Genomic DNA, 19,156 nt, shown 5'->3' on the forward strand with positions numbered 1-19,156 from the left:
ATCTCTGAGTTCAAGGCCAGCCTGGTTTACTAGCCTCAGGACAGCCTAGTTTACTTGTGAGACCCTGTCCCAAAATACTCCTCCCACTAAGAGGACAGTGAGTCTGCCGAAGACAATGCAAATGTCCATGGCCGGGTCTTTCCAGGGTTTTCCAGCACCGTGCAGCCTGAGCCAGTACCTACACCATAGCATTTTCTCTTTTTCAGTTCAGAGTCATGTGAGGTAGATTGCCTGGGTCCATGGTTGTGACCCACTCAGCATTTAATGCATGCTGCAAATGCTGCTTCTGTAGAAGGAGCTGTGAACGCTTTTGGATTTAGGGCATAGCCAGGAACCTCTGCCTGTGTACTTTTTTTAGGCTTCCTACAGAGGAGAAGTGAGAAAAGAAATAATTCTACTCCAGGGAAATACATAATTGAGAAGCCGTCTGTGTGCATAAGAAAACACGCTATGGCCTCTGAAAAGCAGAGAGGCTGCCAGGGCCATTGTTTTCCCTTCTTTCCTTGGTGTTTGTGTAAGCCCCAGGGGTTGATGTTACTCATCCTGGCCCCTGGGCAGCCAAGGCTGTGGACTTGAACCATTTGGCTTAGACAGCTGGGCATGGTGGTGCAGACTTGTGCTTTCAACTCTACAGAACAGAGGCAAGAAGCTCCAGGCCTGCCTGGGCTATGGGAAAAGAAAACCAAACAGAACCAAACAACCCAGACTAAACAAAAAGAACCCTCCTGCACCCGCTCTGCTAATAAGAAAGACGATGTGGACTGGACTGGGTGCTGCCTCCACTTTCCTCTTCCTCTTCTGGGATTTTTGTCCTTGCTAACAACTGAACAGGAATATTGGAGATATTGAGGCTATTTCAGGAAAGCAACCCAGTTCTTCATCTTGAACCTGGAAGAAACACGTCTGAATCCCTTCAGAAATCAGACAGGTCACACAGGAGATGTGTGTTGGGCATGGAGCCCACATGGCTCAAGGATGCTGGGAAGAGTTGCTGACACTGTTGGATAAGGGCTAGGGACCACTTTTATCTTCATGGTTGTGCTGGGCAGTGGGATCAGAAAAGGGTAGCACGCAAACGTGATGGCTGTGGTGGGGAGAATGAAAGGCTTGGGGTGGGAGCATCCTCCCATGGGAGACTTGGCTCTAGGTAGTGGATTTAGAGGAAAAAGCACAATATGATTTACAGGTTTTCTGTTAAGTACAGGTGGATCTCAGATAGTCCAGTACGGGAGAGCTTGTTTTATTTGTCTTCCTCCCCCATTTCTCTAAATCATCGAATCTGCAAAGCATGATGCAAATGTTAATTAACACTCACGGCTCTCCTGGGAAGACAGGCAAGTGGGAACGCCTGCCTCCCCCATTAGTGAAGTCCAGGGAATAGACAGGTGCCAGAGCCTCAGGTAAGCAAAACTTCAGAGGCATTCTTCCAGGTGGCTCCACTGGGAGCCCCATCCCTCTCCCCCATTCGTAGCAGGCCCGTGAGAAGGCTGAGACCAGGTAGCAATGGGAGATGTGAAAATTGGAAAGGAATTGTGAGTTCAATGGTCATTGTGATTTTTCAAATGTTATGCTTGCTTTAGGTCATTTCTTTGCCTTTTAAAATACACAAATAAACACATACACTGGGCTTCTTGGCGGAGCAAGGTGTTGCAGAGAGAATCACTTCTCTCAGACAAGCTGGCTACCACCCTTCAGGGCATTGCTAAGTGGGAAATCCCACACTTTATTCCAGCTGAGGCTGTTGTGCGGTTTGCTTCCCTGCTGGTGGTGGCTTCAAGTGTTGGCGTGCTCCTGGAGTCTGAAAATAGATGAGATTTCTGGACTGTTGGATGTGGTGGGTAGCTGAATCGCTTCCGAGTCTGGGGGTGTGGGTTCCTAAGTGGTCTTCCCTGGGGGCTGCCAATAGCCCCTCTTCAGTTCTGTGCCCAGGGATGCTGATGATGCCAGTTTGCTAGGCACCTGTGTCATTCTTGAAAATACTGTGTTAATGCTGAATCTCCAGTTATCTGACAAAGCCAGCAGGCTGGAGTGGTGCAGTGTGAAGGGTCAGAGACGAGGACGGGTCTTCTGTGGCCGGCGTCTGCTGATCCCTCTCAGGCGCTTGCGCTCATCTTGTCGGAAGCTTTGCTCCATCTGATGATGGTGTTTTCCTTTGCCGCAGGCTGCCGAGAACCAGCTGTGGGCCTCTGCTAGAGAGTCCTTCCTCTGAAGACGTCACCAGTGTGTGGAGCCTGCCGCACACCCACCCCCTGCCAAACCACGGCCTTTACCTGTGTCTTCCGGTGTTTCCCGTGCGACCCGTCCTGTGGGAGTGCCTCGTGGGCTGCCCCAGAGTTCGCCCAGCACTCAGCTGCACCGATGGTGAAGATGACAAGATCCAAGACGTTTCAGGCATACCTGCCCTCCTGCCACCGCACCTACAGCTGCATCCACTGCAGAGCTCACCTGGCCAATCATGACGAACTCATTTCCAAGGTACTGGTGTCAGGAAGGCCTTTCTTGCCTCCCAGTAAAGGTGCATTTTCTGTTCCTGCAGTCACAGACTTACAAGCTCTCCTACAGTCTAGGATGTTTGCACACTGTCTTTATAAGGAGAGGGCCGACCTGCACACTGTCCACTGAGAATCAACTCGGAATTGCAGGGACAGAGTAGTGAATCAGTTTGTATTTATTTTGATTTTTTGAGACAGTTTCTCTGTGTTGCTTGGGAACCAGTCCTGGAACTCCGTCTGTAGACCACACTGGCCTTGAACTCACAGAGATCCGTCTGCTTCTGCCTCCTGAGTACTAGGATTAAAGGCGGCATGCACCACCACCGCCCAGCTCGGAGCAGCTTATGTTAGAAGTTAGATGTCAACCCTGTTAGAGGCTTTGGGGCCTGGCAGCTCACAGTTTTGTGGTTCATCGGGGCCTCTGTATGTTAGGCAAGAACTCTACCACAGAGCCACGCTCCATCCCCATGTTAGCTCAGATGGGAGAGCCCCTGGCAAGCCCCAAGGAAAGTGGCGAGGCTGAGGCATTGTGAAAACTTGTCCTTTGGGGAGGAACAAAAGTGGCCTGCTGAAAGGCTGAGCCCCGGGCCTGAAGGAACCTCTATATAAAGTGATACAGAGTGACATTTGATCATAGCTAAAGAACGAGTCCCTGTTTTCCCAGAGGTGCCTCGACAGCTGCTTCTGAAGTTGGGGCTGGGGGTTACTAATGAATAAACTCGGGTTCTGAATTGTGTAATACAGGAACTGAATACTTCGGGCAGTATTCTCAGGGGAGCTATCTCCCTCTCAGCCCTGGGTTCCCAGGGGAGGAGAAACAGGTTTTACTAGGCTTGATGACAAAGAGAAAAAGATCGTGGGAGAATTCCCCCTTTAATAGCATCTTTCCTGAGAAGCTAGCCTCCACACAATTAAGGGACAGACAGATACTTAGGCAAAGACTCTTGCTTTCTTCTCCTTGGGTTTGGTAGTCTCTCCCCAAGAGGGGTGACAGCTCCAGCCCGCAGTTCAGAACGTTCCCCTTCCAGCTGGCTGCCTTGACTGGCGCGTGAAGGCTGACCAGATAATCGAGTCTGCAGTCACAGATTCTGAAATGAGGGCCCAGAACAGAGTCTGCTGTTGTGGGTCTGTTCCAAGCTGCCCAGTAACATACAAGCTCAACCTCGATGCCCCAGGGCCCTGGCAGAATGTCCACCTGTTCCACTCTTCTTCATCCCCAAACTTTGTTATTTACACTTAAGCGAGCCTTTAGCTATCTACTGTATCATCTTGGTGCAGGGTTCTTTGGAGTTTTGGGGGTAAACCCTTGACTGGAAATTTGGATGTAGGAGGCCATGTCTATGGAAGAGCTAGCCAGTCTCCTGGCATGGAATGTGAGCCAAAAACTCGTATTTGAGTTGGCGCCGTATCCCTTCCACAACCTTTTCCTGGAGACATTTCCAAAATAAGTGTTTCTATCTAGGGAGACATCTATGGCACCATTTTAACATAAGGAAGAAGTGTCTGTGGTGTAAGAAGTCAAGGCTCCAGTGCATTTTAGCATCTGTGTACTGACTAAAAAATGCTATTCCACTAACCCTTGTGACTCCTTAAGGTGAGTGGAAGGCCACGCCATACCAGCAGGGAAGCCGGTTTTGTCTGCAGGTCTGAAAAGATGGATGGAAGTCGGATATTCTGTAGAGATGGCAATGACCTTCGAGGTTATCTCTACTGCATTTGGTCAGGTGGACAGGGCCGTTGATGGTTTGCCACGTCCTTGCTTTGTTTCAGTTAGCCACGAGACACAAGCGGCCTTCTGTGGATATGAAGGTGGGGGTCTCAAGCCTCTGCCGAGAGCAGCCCCCCTTTCTCATGTACCCTTCCACGTCCTTCTGTTGTGTTCTGTCTGACTTAGTCCCCAGGTCAGAATTTGACCCATGGCAAAAACTCAGTAAGTGATCAAATAAACGGGCAGATGGAGCCTTGGGAGATGAGGCAGAAAGAAAAGCTTGGTTGGCCTCATGTCCTCCTTCCTACCCACTCCCGGGGCAGGAAGGCTCACAAGTCCAGGCCAAAGTCAGCACAGGCCTTGATTTCATTGGCTGCGGCCAGTGCACAGATGGGGTACATCAGGGCTGGATGATTTAAAGAGTTGGGTGGAATGCCTGGCTGGGGAAAGAGTGAGGGAAGGGTGCTGGGGAAGGTACAAAGCTTCCTTTATTCCGCTCTGCCACCCCCAGCATTAAATAATCTATACATTCTTATGCACATCTGCTTAATGGAAAGATCATTGCCTCGCCCCCTCCTTGGAAAAATGGGCCTTTTCTTTTCTTGTGCCCCCTCCTCCATTTAAGAAAGTTCAAGGAGAGAATGTCCCTCCTGTTCTCCCTCTTGACTTAATCTCCTGTATGGTTTCAGAGTCTGCCCAGTAGGAGTTGAGAGCTGGGCAGCAGATAGCGGGGGTGGGTGCAGCGGAGCAGCTAAATGAGGCTTTGTACGTGAAATGGGGTCCTGAGTCAGAGAGCTGGACCTTTGTTTGGGGGGTCTGCTTTATTATAGCGCATGAGATGCAAAGGTCTAGAGCACAGAATGAGCATAGGAGCAGGGATTTCAGGCTCCCTTCCTATCAGCATTGCTAAGCCATCAGGGAAGTACAACATGGTAAAGTTTAAACAGCCAGAGTATGTTGATTCTGGTGCTGGAAAGCTGTGCTGGGGTTGCTTCCTTCCCAGCTCTCTTTACAGACCCAGGAGGTAAGCTGCCAGCAGCCAGCTGCCCAACCTCTGAGTCTTTCCCTTCTTACTCATAAAATGGGCAAAATGCTATTGGCTGTTAATGGAGTCTGACATCTATGAAGGCTAGTGTAACAATGGACCATCAACAGACACATTGACTTCTCACACTTCTGGAGGCGGGGAAACCCCGGATTTGGAAATTTGGCAAACTCAAGGTTGTCTCAAGGTTCACTTCTTTTCAGTTCACAGAAGGCTTCTTGTTACTGTGTGGCCTTCCATAGTGGGCAGGGCAAAGGATCTTTCTCTGGCTTATTTATGTATTCTCGAATTTTCTGCATGTGTTTTGAGAAAGTCTTACTGAGTTGCCTGGTATGGTCTTTGAATTGCTGGGCTAAAGTGGTCTTGCTGCTTTGACCTCCCAGGTATCAGGGCATGTGCTACTGAGCTTGGCTTCTTCTGGCCTCTTTATCCTGACAATCATCTTACTTATGAGGGTTCTGCCCTCGTGGCCTAATAACTTCCTAAAGGCCACATGTCCCAATACATGTATTTCAACACTATGGTGGGGCGGCACCATTCAGACCCATAGCAGGGGGGCAGGTCACCACACTTTGTGTGTGCCTCCATAGCAAGGCTTACCTCATGGGGTCTCCACACAGCTCAGGTGAGGTCAGGGGTGCATAGGTGGTTTGTAAATATGAATGCAATAGGAAATGGTTCCATTTCTTCTCTTGGTCTTCCCATGCAAATGTAGAGTAGGGGGAGTATGTTGGTTGGAGGGGGGTATTCTGGTTAATAGTCACGTGTTTTCCATTAAGACTTGTGCCTGGGCATTGTATGTACAGGGGGGACAGTTGGGAGCCTAACGTGTCCATAGGAAGTAACACAGCCTTTGGTCTGTGGGAGGGGAGACCTCCGGGGAGTGTGCCGAGGTTCCTACAGCCTTTCTTTTAGAGGGTGTTGTGGTCCCCGTGCTGGGGTGTTTTGAGTTGACATGAGGAATTGCTCGCAATGTTGTTTCTTAATGTTGGCAGGCCCAGCATAAAAATACACCAGCTTCCACTGGATCGGTGAGTCCGTATGCCTTAACCTCCCAAGCAGTCAAGATCTATAGGCCCCTGCCACCAAGTCCAGTTTCACAAAGCTTTTGTGAGGATGCCTTGCCTTGCTGTCTGCCCGCCAGCCCTCAACTGAGCAGCGGTAGGGCGTTTGGAAACTTGTGACTTCATTCCGAGACTTGATCCTTATCGGAAGGGCTTTGTGGGAGGCTGTTGGGTGGGTGTCCGGGCAGGTGGAAGGAAGCAATATTTTGCTCACCACCCAACCTACTTGTTACTGTTTGGTCGGATCTGTGGGTCTGATTGTTTTCTGGAGACAGGTGTTCTAGGACTGCAGACTGTCTGGTTTTGATGAGGAAACCATTCTGGGTGTGGCAGTGACCAGCCTTAGGTCAGGGCACTCTGAACCAGCGATCTCTATCTCAGTCTGGGCCACCTTCTGTGCGAAGGGCCCTGAGCTGACTTGCCTTCTAAATAAGGCTGGGAACTCTGGAGGCAGGTTTTGTTCCTTGTGGGGTTCCTCGGGCTGGCCGTGGTGGCATTTGGACTCTCCTCCCGCTAAGAGATTTTCTGTGGCATTGCTTTGAGAGGAGGGGTGGGAGGGTGCCGTGTGCTGATGCTGTATTGATCTAGTGGCCGCTAAAGGGCTAAGCTGTCCTTAGTTTCCCACCTGTGCCTTTGAGCCCTAGTGTTCCACAACTGTGGTTCCCAGCAAGCCTTCTACCTCTCACTCCAGTGCAGTGGCTTAAAGGTTGCGGGCCTGGCGGGGTGCTGCTGTGGTGCAGAGATCTGTCCCACCCTGCTGACCGTCCTGTCAGGCAGAACTTTGTTTCTCCTGGTTTCTGCTGCCCACCATTCTGAGCTTTCAGTACCCTAGCTGGGCGTTAGAGGCGTACACCTTTAATCCCAAGCACTTGGAAAGCAGAGGCGAGCCTGGTTTACTCAGCGAGTTCCAGGACAGCCAGGGCTACACAGAAACTGCCCGTCTCAGCAAAAACAACCACATATACTCTTAAGCAGTGGTCCTCAACCTTCCTAATGCTGTGACCCTTTAATGCAGCTCCTCATGTGATGGTGACCTCCCACCATAAAATTATTTTCATTGCTACTTCATAACTAATTTTGCCACTCTTATGAGTTGTAAATATCTGGTATGCAGGATATCTGATATTCTACCCTCAGGGTCATTTGACCCATAAAGGGGTCACGACCCACAGGTTGAGTACTGATGTTCTAAAGTATTAAGGTCCTGGGCTGAGGATGCATCTAGCATGTAGGAAGCCCTAAATTGGAGCCCCAGAACCACAAATATGGCAGTCGGTGTGTGTGATTCCGGCACTAGGGGTTGGACACAGAAGGGTTGGGAAGTTCATAAGTCATCTTTGGCAACATAGCAAGTTTGAGGCTAACCTGAGCTACATGAAATCCTATCTCAAAAGAGGAAAAAAAATCACATGAAGAATATAGAAGAAAACAAAATGTCTTTCCTTTTCTTTGGGCAAATCTACAAGCAAAGTAGATGCTGGGGTATAAGATTGGTACTCACGCTCCCCCTAAAGCACAGCAACTCTTGAGGAACACATCCATGTCACAGGGCCGTGGGTTTGGCTAGCTCGCAAAGCATGTGGAACGCTCACTTTGAGTGTGTGTATGTGTGAGTGTGTGTCTGCCTGAACGTATGTGTACCTTGTGTGTGGCCGGCACCTGAGGAGGATGCTGGATCCCCTGAGTTACTGGAGTTACAGGCCTAAGCCGTCATGTGGGTGCTGGGAATTGAACTCTGGTCTTTTGCAAGGCTGACCAATGCTCCTAATTGCTAAGCCATCACTCTAGCCCCTTTGATTTTTTGTTTTTTTTTTAATCCAATGGATATATACTCTACTGGATTAAAAAATTGAAATAAAATTAGTATTTCTATTTTGACAATGGGGAGGAAACAGGATTGAAGTGTGTTCTATAAATATCTATCTCATAGAAGTTTTTTACTGGGGCTCCAGTTCTACCCGGTAATTAAAGGACTCTCAGAATCGGGAGGTTGAACTATCATTGTGTGGCCTAGTTGGGAATCTTGTGCCTCTGAGTCTGTTTTTCTTTTTCTTTTTTAAGTTCTGTGTGTGTGTGTCTGTCTGTGTGTGTGTGTCTGTGTGTCTGTGTGTGTCTGTCTGTGTGTGTGTGTCTGTGTGTGTGTGTGTGTGTGTGTGTGTGTGTCTGTGCCTGTGCTTTCGTGTAGGGCCGTAGTCAGTTTCATTGTTGTCCCTCAGCTGCTACCACCTTTTCTCCCACAGACTTGGCTGACCCAGGTGACCCGGGAAACCTCCCTGTCTCTGTCTCCCCGTGCTGGAATTACAAGTGAATACCACCACACCCCCACCTCCACTTCCACACCCCACACCTCCCCCCACACCCCGCACCCCACACCTCTGCATCCCACCTCTCCACCCCTCGCATACCCCCACCTCCACACCCCCACACCCCCACCTCCACACCCTACACCTCCCTCCACACACCCACAACTCCCTCCACACCCCCACCTCCACTTCCACACCCCACACCTCCCTCCACACCCCCTCCACACCCCCCTCCACACACCCACACCTCCGTCCACACCTCCCTCCACACCCCACACCTCCCTCCACACACCCACGCCTCCCTCCACACACCCACACCTCCCTCCACACACCCACACTTCCCTCCACACACCTACACCTCCCTCCACACCCCGTACCTCCACACCTCCCTCCACACCCGCACCCACACCTCCACCTCCACACCACCATGCCTCTCACATTTGGTTTTCTCTCTTTCTCACCCACATTTTTTTCCCTTCACACCCAACTTGTCACATGCTTTGTGGAATTCAAACTTGGGTCCCCATGCTTGTGCAACCAGCTCCGTATCTCCCTAGCAGCAGCATTCGTGAGCTATACCCAAAGTTTATTCCAAAGGATTTTTTAGCAGTTAGGCTTTGTAAAGGGAATCATACTTCCAACTTTAAATTATTTCCCTTATTTCAAGTGCTTACTCCCCAAAAGCCCTGACTCCTAATGAAGTATTAGCTCCTTCATCCTTCTCCAGAGCTGTCTGCTGACCACCTAAGGTGTGTGTGCATGTGGGGGGGCAGGTAAAAGAGCTGAACAGAAAAATCTCTGAACCAAGTGACCAAGTGACTTGGTAAAACGCTATTTGGAACTGGAAACGCTGTGCCATGTATTTGGTGACTTCAGGGTGAGATGAGGCTGATCCTCTCATGATGGTGGGGACCAGGCTCGAGTCTCTCCTGAGACAGTTATCACCAGTATGTTGACACCTGTGTCCCATTAGCCCATGTGTTACTTGAGGTGCTTATGATGTCACGTTATCTCTAGTGTAGTGCTTCAAGGTGGCAGATTTTCCATTAGTAAAATATTAGCACCCCAAGGCAGGGTTTCAACTAGGGAGACGCAGTCTAGGGTCTGTGGACTGACTGAAGGAATCCCTGAAGTTACATGTGTAAGTATATACACATGTGTATTTTTTAGGACGATAACTTTCGTCCGGTCTCTGAGGTTGTTGTTTGAACCATGTAAACCCCTATCTGCAAGAGTAAGGGTGTGTGCATACCTCAAGAGTGCCCTTGAACCAGGGGTGGTGGCACTTGCCAGGGAATCCCAGCACTTAGGACACAAAGGCAGGAGGACACTGTAGAAGTGGGTGGGAGGGGCAGCATGAACAGGAGCAGTGGAGAAAGCTCGAAGGGGAAGCCAATCTTCTGGATTAGTAAGTGTGTGAAAACAGATTGGAGGGATAGGTTGAAGCCAGATTGGAGTTAGGCTTCATCCTGTTGGCAGTGGATATTACTGAAGACGGGATAAGTCCTCTATGGCCAGCTTGTGATACATGTTGCTGTCATTTGGAAGATGAGCTGCTAAGGAGGGGCTGGAAGGCGACTTGATTGTGTCCACAGCTGTGTTGCTTTGGTCTGAATGTTCTGGAGCCGAATGGTGATTCAGGACCCACTGTAGAGTGCTGTTTGGCAGAAAGTGTACAGTTAGTGGTTGAAACCATGAACTCCTTCCCTTTATGGTGTGAACCAGGGGAGTCAGTTCTGGTTCTTCGTCTTCAGCCAAGTGTCAGACTGGTCCCTTAGTCATGGTTGCTCCCTGGGAAAGTGAATGACCTGGCATGTGTCATGCTGCTCACCAGTCTGTTTTCTGGGGATGCTTCTGGGGGACTGGGGGCCTGATAATCATCTTTTTGTGTCTTGTTGCAGACTACAGGGAGCTGGAACGCAAATCCGATCCATTGGGATCGTGGGTATTTTAAATAGCAAAAAGGGATGTTGACTTGACCAAATGAGGTGTGTCCTGCAAGCCTGCTCTGTGGCTTATAAATGCATGCCTGCTAAATTTACCCCTACGCTATATGTGGACACGTAGTGAGGTCGCAGGTACTTAAAAGTGTGTGTTTCCACTCAAAATACACAGGGAGAGATGTATAATACATAACATATGTATCACATCATGTATAATATATATTTTTGAGACAGGGTCTTGCTCTGGAGTCCAGACTGGCTTAGAAATCCGTATATAGTGTAGGCCTCAAACTTGCGGTTGTTTGTCCTCCCGTCTCAGCCTCAAATGCTGAGATTACAGGTAGGCATGAACCACTCTTCCTGGGAGAGACTTTCTCAGGAATGCTCATGTTTGGGGATAAGACTTCGCTGTAGGACTGCCCCCTCCTGTGGTTTTGCGTTAGCCCAGGCTCTCCCTCTGGCCTCTGGAATGATAAAACTGCTGGTTTGTCTCCTGCCCAGACTCCCCTGCTCCTGTGTCATCTGTTCAGTGAGATCCCTTTTCTGTTATTCGCGCCCTTCCCCCTCATAAAGACAGTCTTGCTAGTTTCTCATCGCTGCCTTAGCCTGCCTGGTGCTAGGATTATAGGGTGGAGTCCCAGACCCAGCCTGAATAATACTTCTTTACACACTTGATCTCAGAGCTAGGGAGGAGGAGCTGGAGATCTTAGCAGGTGAGATGGAATGTTGGCCTCATCTCCTGCGGCCGCAGAGGGCCAAAAGTGGTGCTGAGGAGAGCAGCCACTGTTGACTATCTGCTGTGTGTCCACCTCCCCAGACGTGCTGTTCCTTCTCATACTTACCACATCCCTTCTAGGTAGGCATCAGGTGGCTTGCCCAAGGCCAAGGTTACAGAGAAGTCAGGTAGGCCATTTCAGATCTGCCCAGTTCTTCTCGCCACAACCTGTCTGTGTGGCCCGGGCTGCTCCTTTGGCATTGGCTGACCTATGATTGTGTACAAGTGTTGGTGGTAGATACACCTTGTGTTGTTGACATAGCCCGTGCCTGGGGACTCTTCCCTGTTTCTCCACTTAATTTCCACACACTGGAGTTGGTGGGTTGGAGCATTGGGGGTGCGCCCTGGCCATGGCACCTAGGGCTTCACCCGCACTAGGCAGGCTCCTTGCTGCTACTTGAAATCCCAGGGCCTCTATCTATTCTCGAAGATCACCTAAGAATTTTTCCCAGGGAGCTGTGCCCTGCCTGTAAGAGTCCTTCCCCGCTTTGAATTGTTATAGACCCCACCTCCACCCCCAGAGTCTCATTGTGGTCCAGGCAGTTGGGGTCTAGGACCCTAACTCTGGCCTCACCCTCAGGTGCGCTCTTAATGCAGCCTTGCCTTGCTTCCTAGTGAGGAACTTTCAGACCAGATACCTTTGAACCTGAGCTTACTGCCTTGCACATTAGTGCTTCTAAGTGCTGGGCGTAGCCCCTGCAGCGGGGGAAATGAAGGTGTCAGCCTGGGATCTTCCAAGACTGCTCCACTGTGGCTCCCTTCCTCTGCACACATCCCAATAAGTGCAGTACGTCTCCTTCGACCTCCCCCGCCAAGGTTGCAGTAAGGCGTGAACCAGCCCACCAGTGTTCAGATCTTGGCTGTTCACCTGATAGTTGTGCAAATTAAGTGACTTTGGTGTAAGCGACAAAATAAGAGGAGTATGTAGAGATGTGGTTGGATTTTTTTAGGGAAATTAAATGAGGTGGTAGTGTTCACAGTGTGCTTAATAGCCAGCAGCAGCTTCTGCTGAGGAAAATCATCAGATGGAACATGGTCCCCAGATATAACTGGGGGCTGGCACTCTGTATCTTCTTGTCTCGCGGGAGGCTTAGCCATGCTAGCTGGCAGTTATCCTGTTATCTACCGAGGTCTTTCCAATCTGGACTCTGTTTTCTTTACAGTTCTAAGGTAATTAAATAGCAGCACCTAGCAACAGGGCCCTTCGGAGGCCTTGCCTCTGAGCAGCAGAGGGGCTCCCATCTTCCCTGATAATCTGTCAAGTGAGCTTGGTTTTTTGTTTTTCTTTTGACCCACATTTCAGCCAGTTACAGAGACTTCAATCCACTGTGACAACCGCTGCCTTGACATCTGGAAGAGGGTTTCCAGGCTGGTGTTAAGTCCCTAGCTGTGAACTGCTCCATTGGTTTGCTTCATTCTGTGAGGCTGCAGCGTGGGGGTTGGGGTCGTTCTTTTGAAAGGAGCCATTTTCTTTATCTTAAAAAACAAAGCAAAACAAAAACTGATATCTTTGTTCCCAAAGTTCAGCAAAACTCAGGAGGGGAGGGTTTGACCTGGTGATCCCTAAGTATTATCTTTGAGGTCAGGGCTACCAAACTCTGTTCTCTCCTCTCCCTGGCCTGTGGCTGGTATCAGGAGGAGGGGGGTGGGGTGGTAGAGAAAGCTCCACCAGCTGCTGCTAAAAACAGCAGCATCCACTTGTCCACAGACACCCTCTCTAGACCACAGTAGTGTCAGGGGCCATAGCAGGTGGTCCCCCTTTCCCTATAGTTCCTCTCCCTTTGGGTCTGTTTTGGGAGGCAATCTATAACCATCAGAAGAAAAACTGCCCAACTTTGAGGAACTAGGAGCCCCTTTTCCTTCCTGTTAGAGTTGGCCCCATTAAAAGCATTTTTCATTTTTCTTTTTAGCATCAGTTTCTCAACAGATGGATGGGGAGAGATGTGTGTGAGCTGCCATGTGCTGTGAGCCCTGGCCTTAGCTGATAGACCCAGGGTCTGCAGTAGCAGACAGAAGCCTTAGCCTGGGGGAGTGGAGTGGTTCACAGAACCTTTGGCTACTGGTGGGTGACAGCCACAGTGGGGGTCCTCACTCTGGGCCTGACCCTGGAAATTATCTCGGGTACCGAGAAGCCAGTATCCCTATTCTGTTTTCTGTTCAGATTGTCTTTACGTGAGATGTTGCAACGCGTTCAGCTTCCTCATGACGATCCTAGAGTATCAGGACCTTGGTCTAGCTCAGTCTAATGAAACTGCCTGCCGTTGGCTTTTGTTTGGGGAGACTGTCTGTTCTCAGAGCGTCTCCTTGTTGGCTAGTGGCTGCTTGGTCCCCAACTCTGGACCTGCTAAAAAGCTGCCAAAGTTTCTTCCTAGTAGCCCCCCCTTCTCTCTCTATTCTGAAAGCTCCAAATGACAGGTAGGGCACTGAGATGGGTTCTTTATTCCAGACAGATTCACCCAGGAATCTTGAGGGGTAGATGCATATGAAATCATATTTCTTCATCCTCCCCCTACCAGGAGAAAGAAGAACCGCAAAAATATATCTGTGGGGGAGGAGAGCGCCTCCCTGCCTGTCTGCTTCTCTGTGAAAACAACAGGCCATTCTGCCCTGGGCACTGAGGGGTGGGGGTGCTGGGTAAGTACATGAGGAAGAAGGAAAGCCGATAAGATAAGCCCTGGCACATCTAGGTCACCAGGCTGCTGCCAGCCACCTGTGTGATTGGTCACCTTGAAACCGAGGGGGGTGGCTGTGGACCTCTGGTTCAGAGCTAGACTGGCTGACTTCCCATGCCTTGGTTTATTCAATAAACATTTATTGAGCACCATCAGGTGCCAGGTCATGTGCTAGGTATTTCAGGCTCCTGTATGTCTCTGACAGGCTTGTGGATCCCAGGCTTGCAAAACAGCGCTAAAAAAAGAAATGACTTCATTCAAAAAACCGAGCTTGCAATAGGGAGTTGGGGGTGGGAGTGAGAGAGAGGAGCCTGCCCCAGGAGGGAGGGGCTCTTGAAGCTTGATCTTCTCTTCTCCGGGTTAAAGCCGGGGGTCTGCAAGACTCCATAGAAAGACCAGATAGTAAACATTGTGCTTTGCCGAGCCCATGGTCCTCACGGCTAACCTCTGTGGTACTGGAGAAAACATCAAGAGAGGCAGAGAGCCCCTGAAACCTCCTTTACCAAAAGCACGAGTGGCCCGGGCTTCCAGGCCTTGCCAGTGTTTCGGGCAGATGTTTGTTTTGAAATGCCTATTGTGAAGTGAACGGTGGGGAAAGTGGTGGCCCCACAGGACCCGACATGGCAGGGACAGTGCAGGAATTGAGGCAACTATGGAAAATTCCATTCCTCTGGCTCTGCTTCATTTTTAGCCGCTGAGCACCCACAGGTTCCCACCATAGGTTAAGCTGGTGACTGAGCCAGACAGTGTAACCAGGCTCACTCTAACTGGAAAACATTGCACAGCCCTGTTGGGTAAAGAGTCAGTGGCACCATCCTCAAAACCCTGAATGGAAGGGTCCGCTCACTTCTGCTTCAGCCCTGGCTTTGAGCAGTTTTCAGCGCTGTGTTGGACAAATATCTTAACCTCACTGATGAAGCATACAGGGAGCACTGCTGTGTGAAATGCTGGGGTTGTAGAGGTGGCTAGAATCTAATTAACTAACGTCTGTAGACGGCCTGTGTTTCTAGTGCAGCAGCTAAGCTGTTGTAAAATGGGTCGAAATGCAGGCTTTCCTGCGCACCTGATCATTCTGTATACTGTATAGATGGGTACGCCAGAGCTGCGCACGCCAGAGCTGCGTACGCCAGAGCTGCATGCACGGGACGGGATTCCCTTCTGAGCAGAGAGAGTGTGTTTCGGGTCAGCAGGTGTGGGTCTCAGGGTGCACAAGGCCGTGCTGAGGAGTTTAGACTTAATTCTCTGTGCCATAGGGAACCACTAAACAACTTTAGGGAGGGAACAATAGGATTTTATTAGAACTGGGCAGGAATAGGATAGTGTGGCTGGTTTCAGGCAAAAGCGTGGCCTGGAGCTGTGAGTGACTAGCATTGTTGATACTGTACAGCAGCTGGAAAAGCATCGATAATGTGCCGTGGATGTTGATAATTAATAACCGTCAGGCTGCACCCCCTTCCAGTGATGCCATCAGGTTAATCATTTGCAAATGACAGGCAGGGAGACTTTGAGTGGACCTGTAGTGACCCAGAGGCTCCCAGGGCCTGGGCACTGTCGTCTAGCATGTCCCTGACTTATTGAGTAAGGGTACCTGAATGGCTGGTGATTGTAGCCCCTAACTTAGAAGATTTTTTTTCTATTTTTTAAATATATCACATTTATTTATGCATGTGCATGCAGTGAGTTTGTCTGTGCAGGAGTATGTAGAGAGGCCGAGGCCTGGAGCTTGGTAGTTTGGCTAGGCTGACCCGCTGTGGGTCCCCTGATTCTGCCTGTCTCCTAGCCATAGCTCCCCTCTCCTCCCCCACTCTTCTGCCACCCACCGCCACGCCACTGGGGTTATCGGTGTGTGCTACCATACCCAGCTTTTCTGTGGATGCTGGCTCCGGCTTGCACACAATCAGCTTACCACTGAGCCATCTCCTTAGGCCATATTTGGCTGTCTAAAGACAAGGACTTACCATATAGCCTAGACAGGCCTTGAACTCTAGATCCTTCTGCCTTACCTCCAGGTGTGGACCAGCAGGTCTGACTCTATTTGTTTAATTTTGCAACTTTTATTTTTCTGTGAGTGTGAGGGATAGAGTATACATTTGGGCGTACCTGCTGCGTCCCACGTGTGGAGGTCAGAGGACAGCTCGTAGGAGTTAGTAATCTCCCTTCACCTGTCCTGGAAGTCAGGTTATCAGACTTTATGGCGATCACTGTCTCCCAGTCCCTATTTGTTTAAAAGTGGGGTTTTCTGGCTCTGCTTGGGCGCAGGAGGGGATGGAGAGGGAACACATGATCCTCCGCAGGGGTAGAGAGTAACCAGTCTTCAGTTGTTTGCTGATTAACTCCCCGCTTTCCTGAAACTAGACCAGAAGAGGAAACCAGGAGTCAGCAGGGCTTGGGAGCCTTAATTAACTGTGGTCCAACTAGGTCAGGGGAATGTGACCTTTGGAGTGCTCCCCCCCCCCAGACATGTATGTCCCAGCTCACTGGAGCAGAGTTCCCCACCACTGAGGGGTTGGGATGCCAGCATCCAGCCAAGGGCACCTGTGAAGCACAGACCTGCCTATTCATTCCCTTCCTCCCCTCACTCTGGCCCCACGGGTGCTGGTGTTGAGTTGCTCTGCCGCCCAGTCTCCTGTTTCACATCCTTAGGCTGAGCTCCTGCAACCAAATGCTGTGTCAGCTTCCCTTTCCCACTTGTCTCTCACTGATAGATAAGGCTGCTGGGGGGAAGGGGAGGGTGGAGAGCCGGCTAACACACGCGCCCCCCCCCCCCCCCGGTCCCTTTGTCAGAGGGCACAGTACCCTGATGCTGGCAGATGGAGTCTGGCTTGGCTGGGATGGAGGTTTTACCTTTGGATGGGAACGGGAGGCTGAAGTTTGCATCAAGAGACAAGGGAACTCATTTTGAGGTGTGAGCCTCAAATAGAAGGGCTCCCTGAACCGCCAGGCCCCTTTCTGCATTATCTCCGTTGGTCCTGCCAGGTTCCCAGTCCAATCCCCTGGGCTGCACTGAAGTGAGACAGGACTGTGGTGGAAACGAGAGGGAGAGGAAGCCAGTGGACAGAAGATTCCTGCTTCTGGATGCCTGGTCCTTGGGAACTGAGATGGAACATCTCCCCCTTCTCTCCTCTTTCCCTGTACTGAGTAATGAATGAGGTTTCTGCCTAGCTGCGCTGGTTTCAGTTTACCTGACGAGACAAACGAGAGTAAATAAAGATGGCAGCAGTGAGGAAGCCTACCATGTCACTCCACAGGCCTTTGTGGAAAACCCAGGGACGCCTAGCCGGAAGTCCCTCCCATGATCCAGTCCTCGGAACCTGGTTATAGAGATGGATCACCAAGTTACCCAATAGAATTCATGGCCCAATCAGCCTTTTAAGATACTTTCCCATGGCTATCAAAGATGACCTGTGGGTCCAGTCCAGAATGACAGAGTCCCAGGACCTGGGCCTCCACGTCTGCGTTGGTCTCGAGGATCCAGTGTTTTCAGATGTGTATAGAAAGGTGGCAATTAGATGTTTGTCTCGGAATAACCCCAGCCTCTGCATTCTCCCAGGAGTCCTAGCCCAGGGAAGAGGATTAAAAATAGATCTGAGTAGTACTTCCTGCCTGGCAGATGGCTGACAGCAAATGCTAGGGCTTGTGGCTGACCTTTCTTCTGAAATCTGCTCCGTGTTTCCATGATGCTAATTGAGTCCCTTGCTAGACCTAATCAGAGACTTGGTAACGGACTGCAAAACACCAGGGCTTGCTGTCCTGGCTGCATTCATGGAGCAACATGAAAGCCCTGCAGTCTGGGTGAAGCTCCCACTTCTTGGTCCCACTGGCTGGTCCTTGTTTAAAAACTAACAAGCTCCGCTTTGGGATTCCCTGCCCGTCTGGTAGATACTGCACACCTTCTCCGCCCCATCAGGGATGTTGAGGAGTAAGGGGTGAAGATGCCCGGTGTTAGGAAGTATAGACAGTAGACAAGGCTCACAGAAGAATGCGGATGGCTGAAAGGGGCCAGGGTCTCTCTTTGGGGGTCTAAGAGTGGCCCAGACCCCATCTACTTTCCTCACCCTTGGAATGCAAATAATACTACCTACATAGTCCCAGGGTTGTCCTGAGACTTCTGAGTGCTTAGTTATCAGGAGTGCTTAGGGGCCTTCAAGATGGTCTGCCGCAAGCCTGATGGTCTTAGTTTAGACCCTGCAACTTAGATTGGAAGGAGAGACCTGATTCCTGGAAACTGTCCTGACCTCCGTGTATACATTCACAAAACAAATGAATACATCTAAAAAATTGCTTAAGACCACACCCCAAGGGTATAAAATTGTGGGAAATATAAGGGGTGGAGTCTTTATTTTGTCCAAATAGCTGATAATCTATACTCAGGTGGCTGAGGTGAGATCAAGTAGTTCAGGGTTACCTAGGCTATATATCCATAACAAGACCCTGTCTTGTTTTTGAACATCTGTTTGGACCACTTGCTTGCTTGATTTTTGTTTTTGTGTTTTGTTTGTTTTGGGGACAGGGTTTCTCTGTGTAGCCCTGGTTGTCCTGGAACTCCCTCTATAGTTCACGCTGGTCTTGGAACTCAGAGAATCCATCTTCCTGAGTGCTGGGATTAAAGGCATGTGCCACCACGCCTGGCTCCACTGTTGGTTTCTAGAACGTGCAATGGGGAAGGTTGCTGGGCTTCTGACCTTCCTGGCTTCTTAGATTTAATCCCTGTTTCCTCTCCGAGGAGCACCCTCTCCTGTGAACAGCCCCAGACTGTTGCTCTCATCCTCTCCGGGCCCCAGCCATCTTTAAACTTTTAACTTTGTTAGCATGTTTTATTTATGAGTTTTAGGCCTGTCTCCTGCTTGGCCAGATTGTAATAAGCACCTTCAGTACACAGACGACTAGTTAAAATCCTCCGTGGTATCCAGCAGGTCTTGGAGATTTAAATAAAGAGCACTAGCATGATCACGTGACCACACCAGGTGGCGGGTGGTTCTGAGCCCCCTCCCTTGCTCCCTGGCCATTTAGACATCCTCAGTTCTTTACTTTCATAGACTGCCCTAGATTGGCACCTTTCCCTTTGACTAGGCATTGTTTTCCCAGGGCCTGATAATTCACAATGAGCCCAATACTTTCATGTTGACCCAGGAAGAAAGATGAACACCAGATTAT

General features: G+C 50.1%; 1 protein-coding gene across 2 annotated transcripts in view; it reads left to right on the forward strand.

Annotated features, from left to right (window-relative positions):
* The window catches only part of Ypel2 (yippee like 2), a 58,160-nt gene that overhangs the window by 19,346 nt on the left and 19,658 nt on the right, over positions 1–19,156 (forward strand). The window contains exons 1-2 of one of the 2 annotated variants that reach the window (XM_075991211.1): positions 1,753–1,834; positions 2,162–2,475. In XM_075991211.1, coding sequence (XP_075847326.1) covers positions 2,359–2,475 — 117 coding nt within the window. In that variant the 5' untranslated portion in view covers positions 1,753–1,834; positions 2,162–2,358. Of the gene's footprint in view, positions 1–1,752; positions 1,835–2,161; positions 2,476–19,156 lie in introns of those variants that run through there. The other variant, XM_075991210.1, reaches the window with a different exon arrangement.

This window comes from Microtus pennsylvanicus, chromosome 11 (genome assembly GCF_037038515.1).
Source record: "Microtus pennsylvanicus isolate mMicPen1 chromosome 11, mMicPen1.hap1, whole genome shotgun sequence".
NCBI classification, from domain to species: domain Eukaryota; kingdom Metazoa; phylum Chordata; class Mammalia; order Rodentia; family Cricetidae; genus Microtus; species Microtus pennsylvanicus.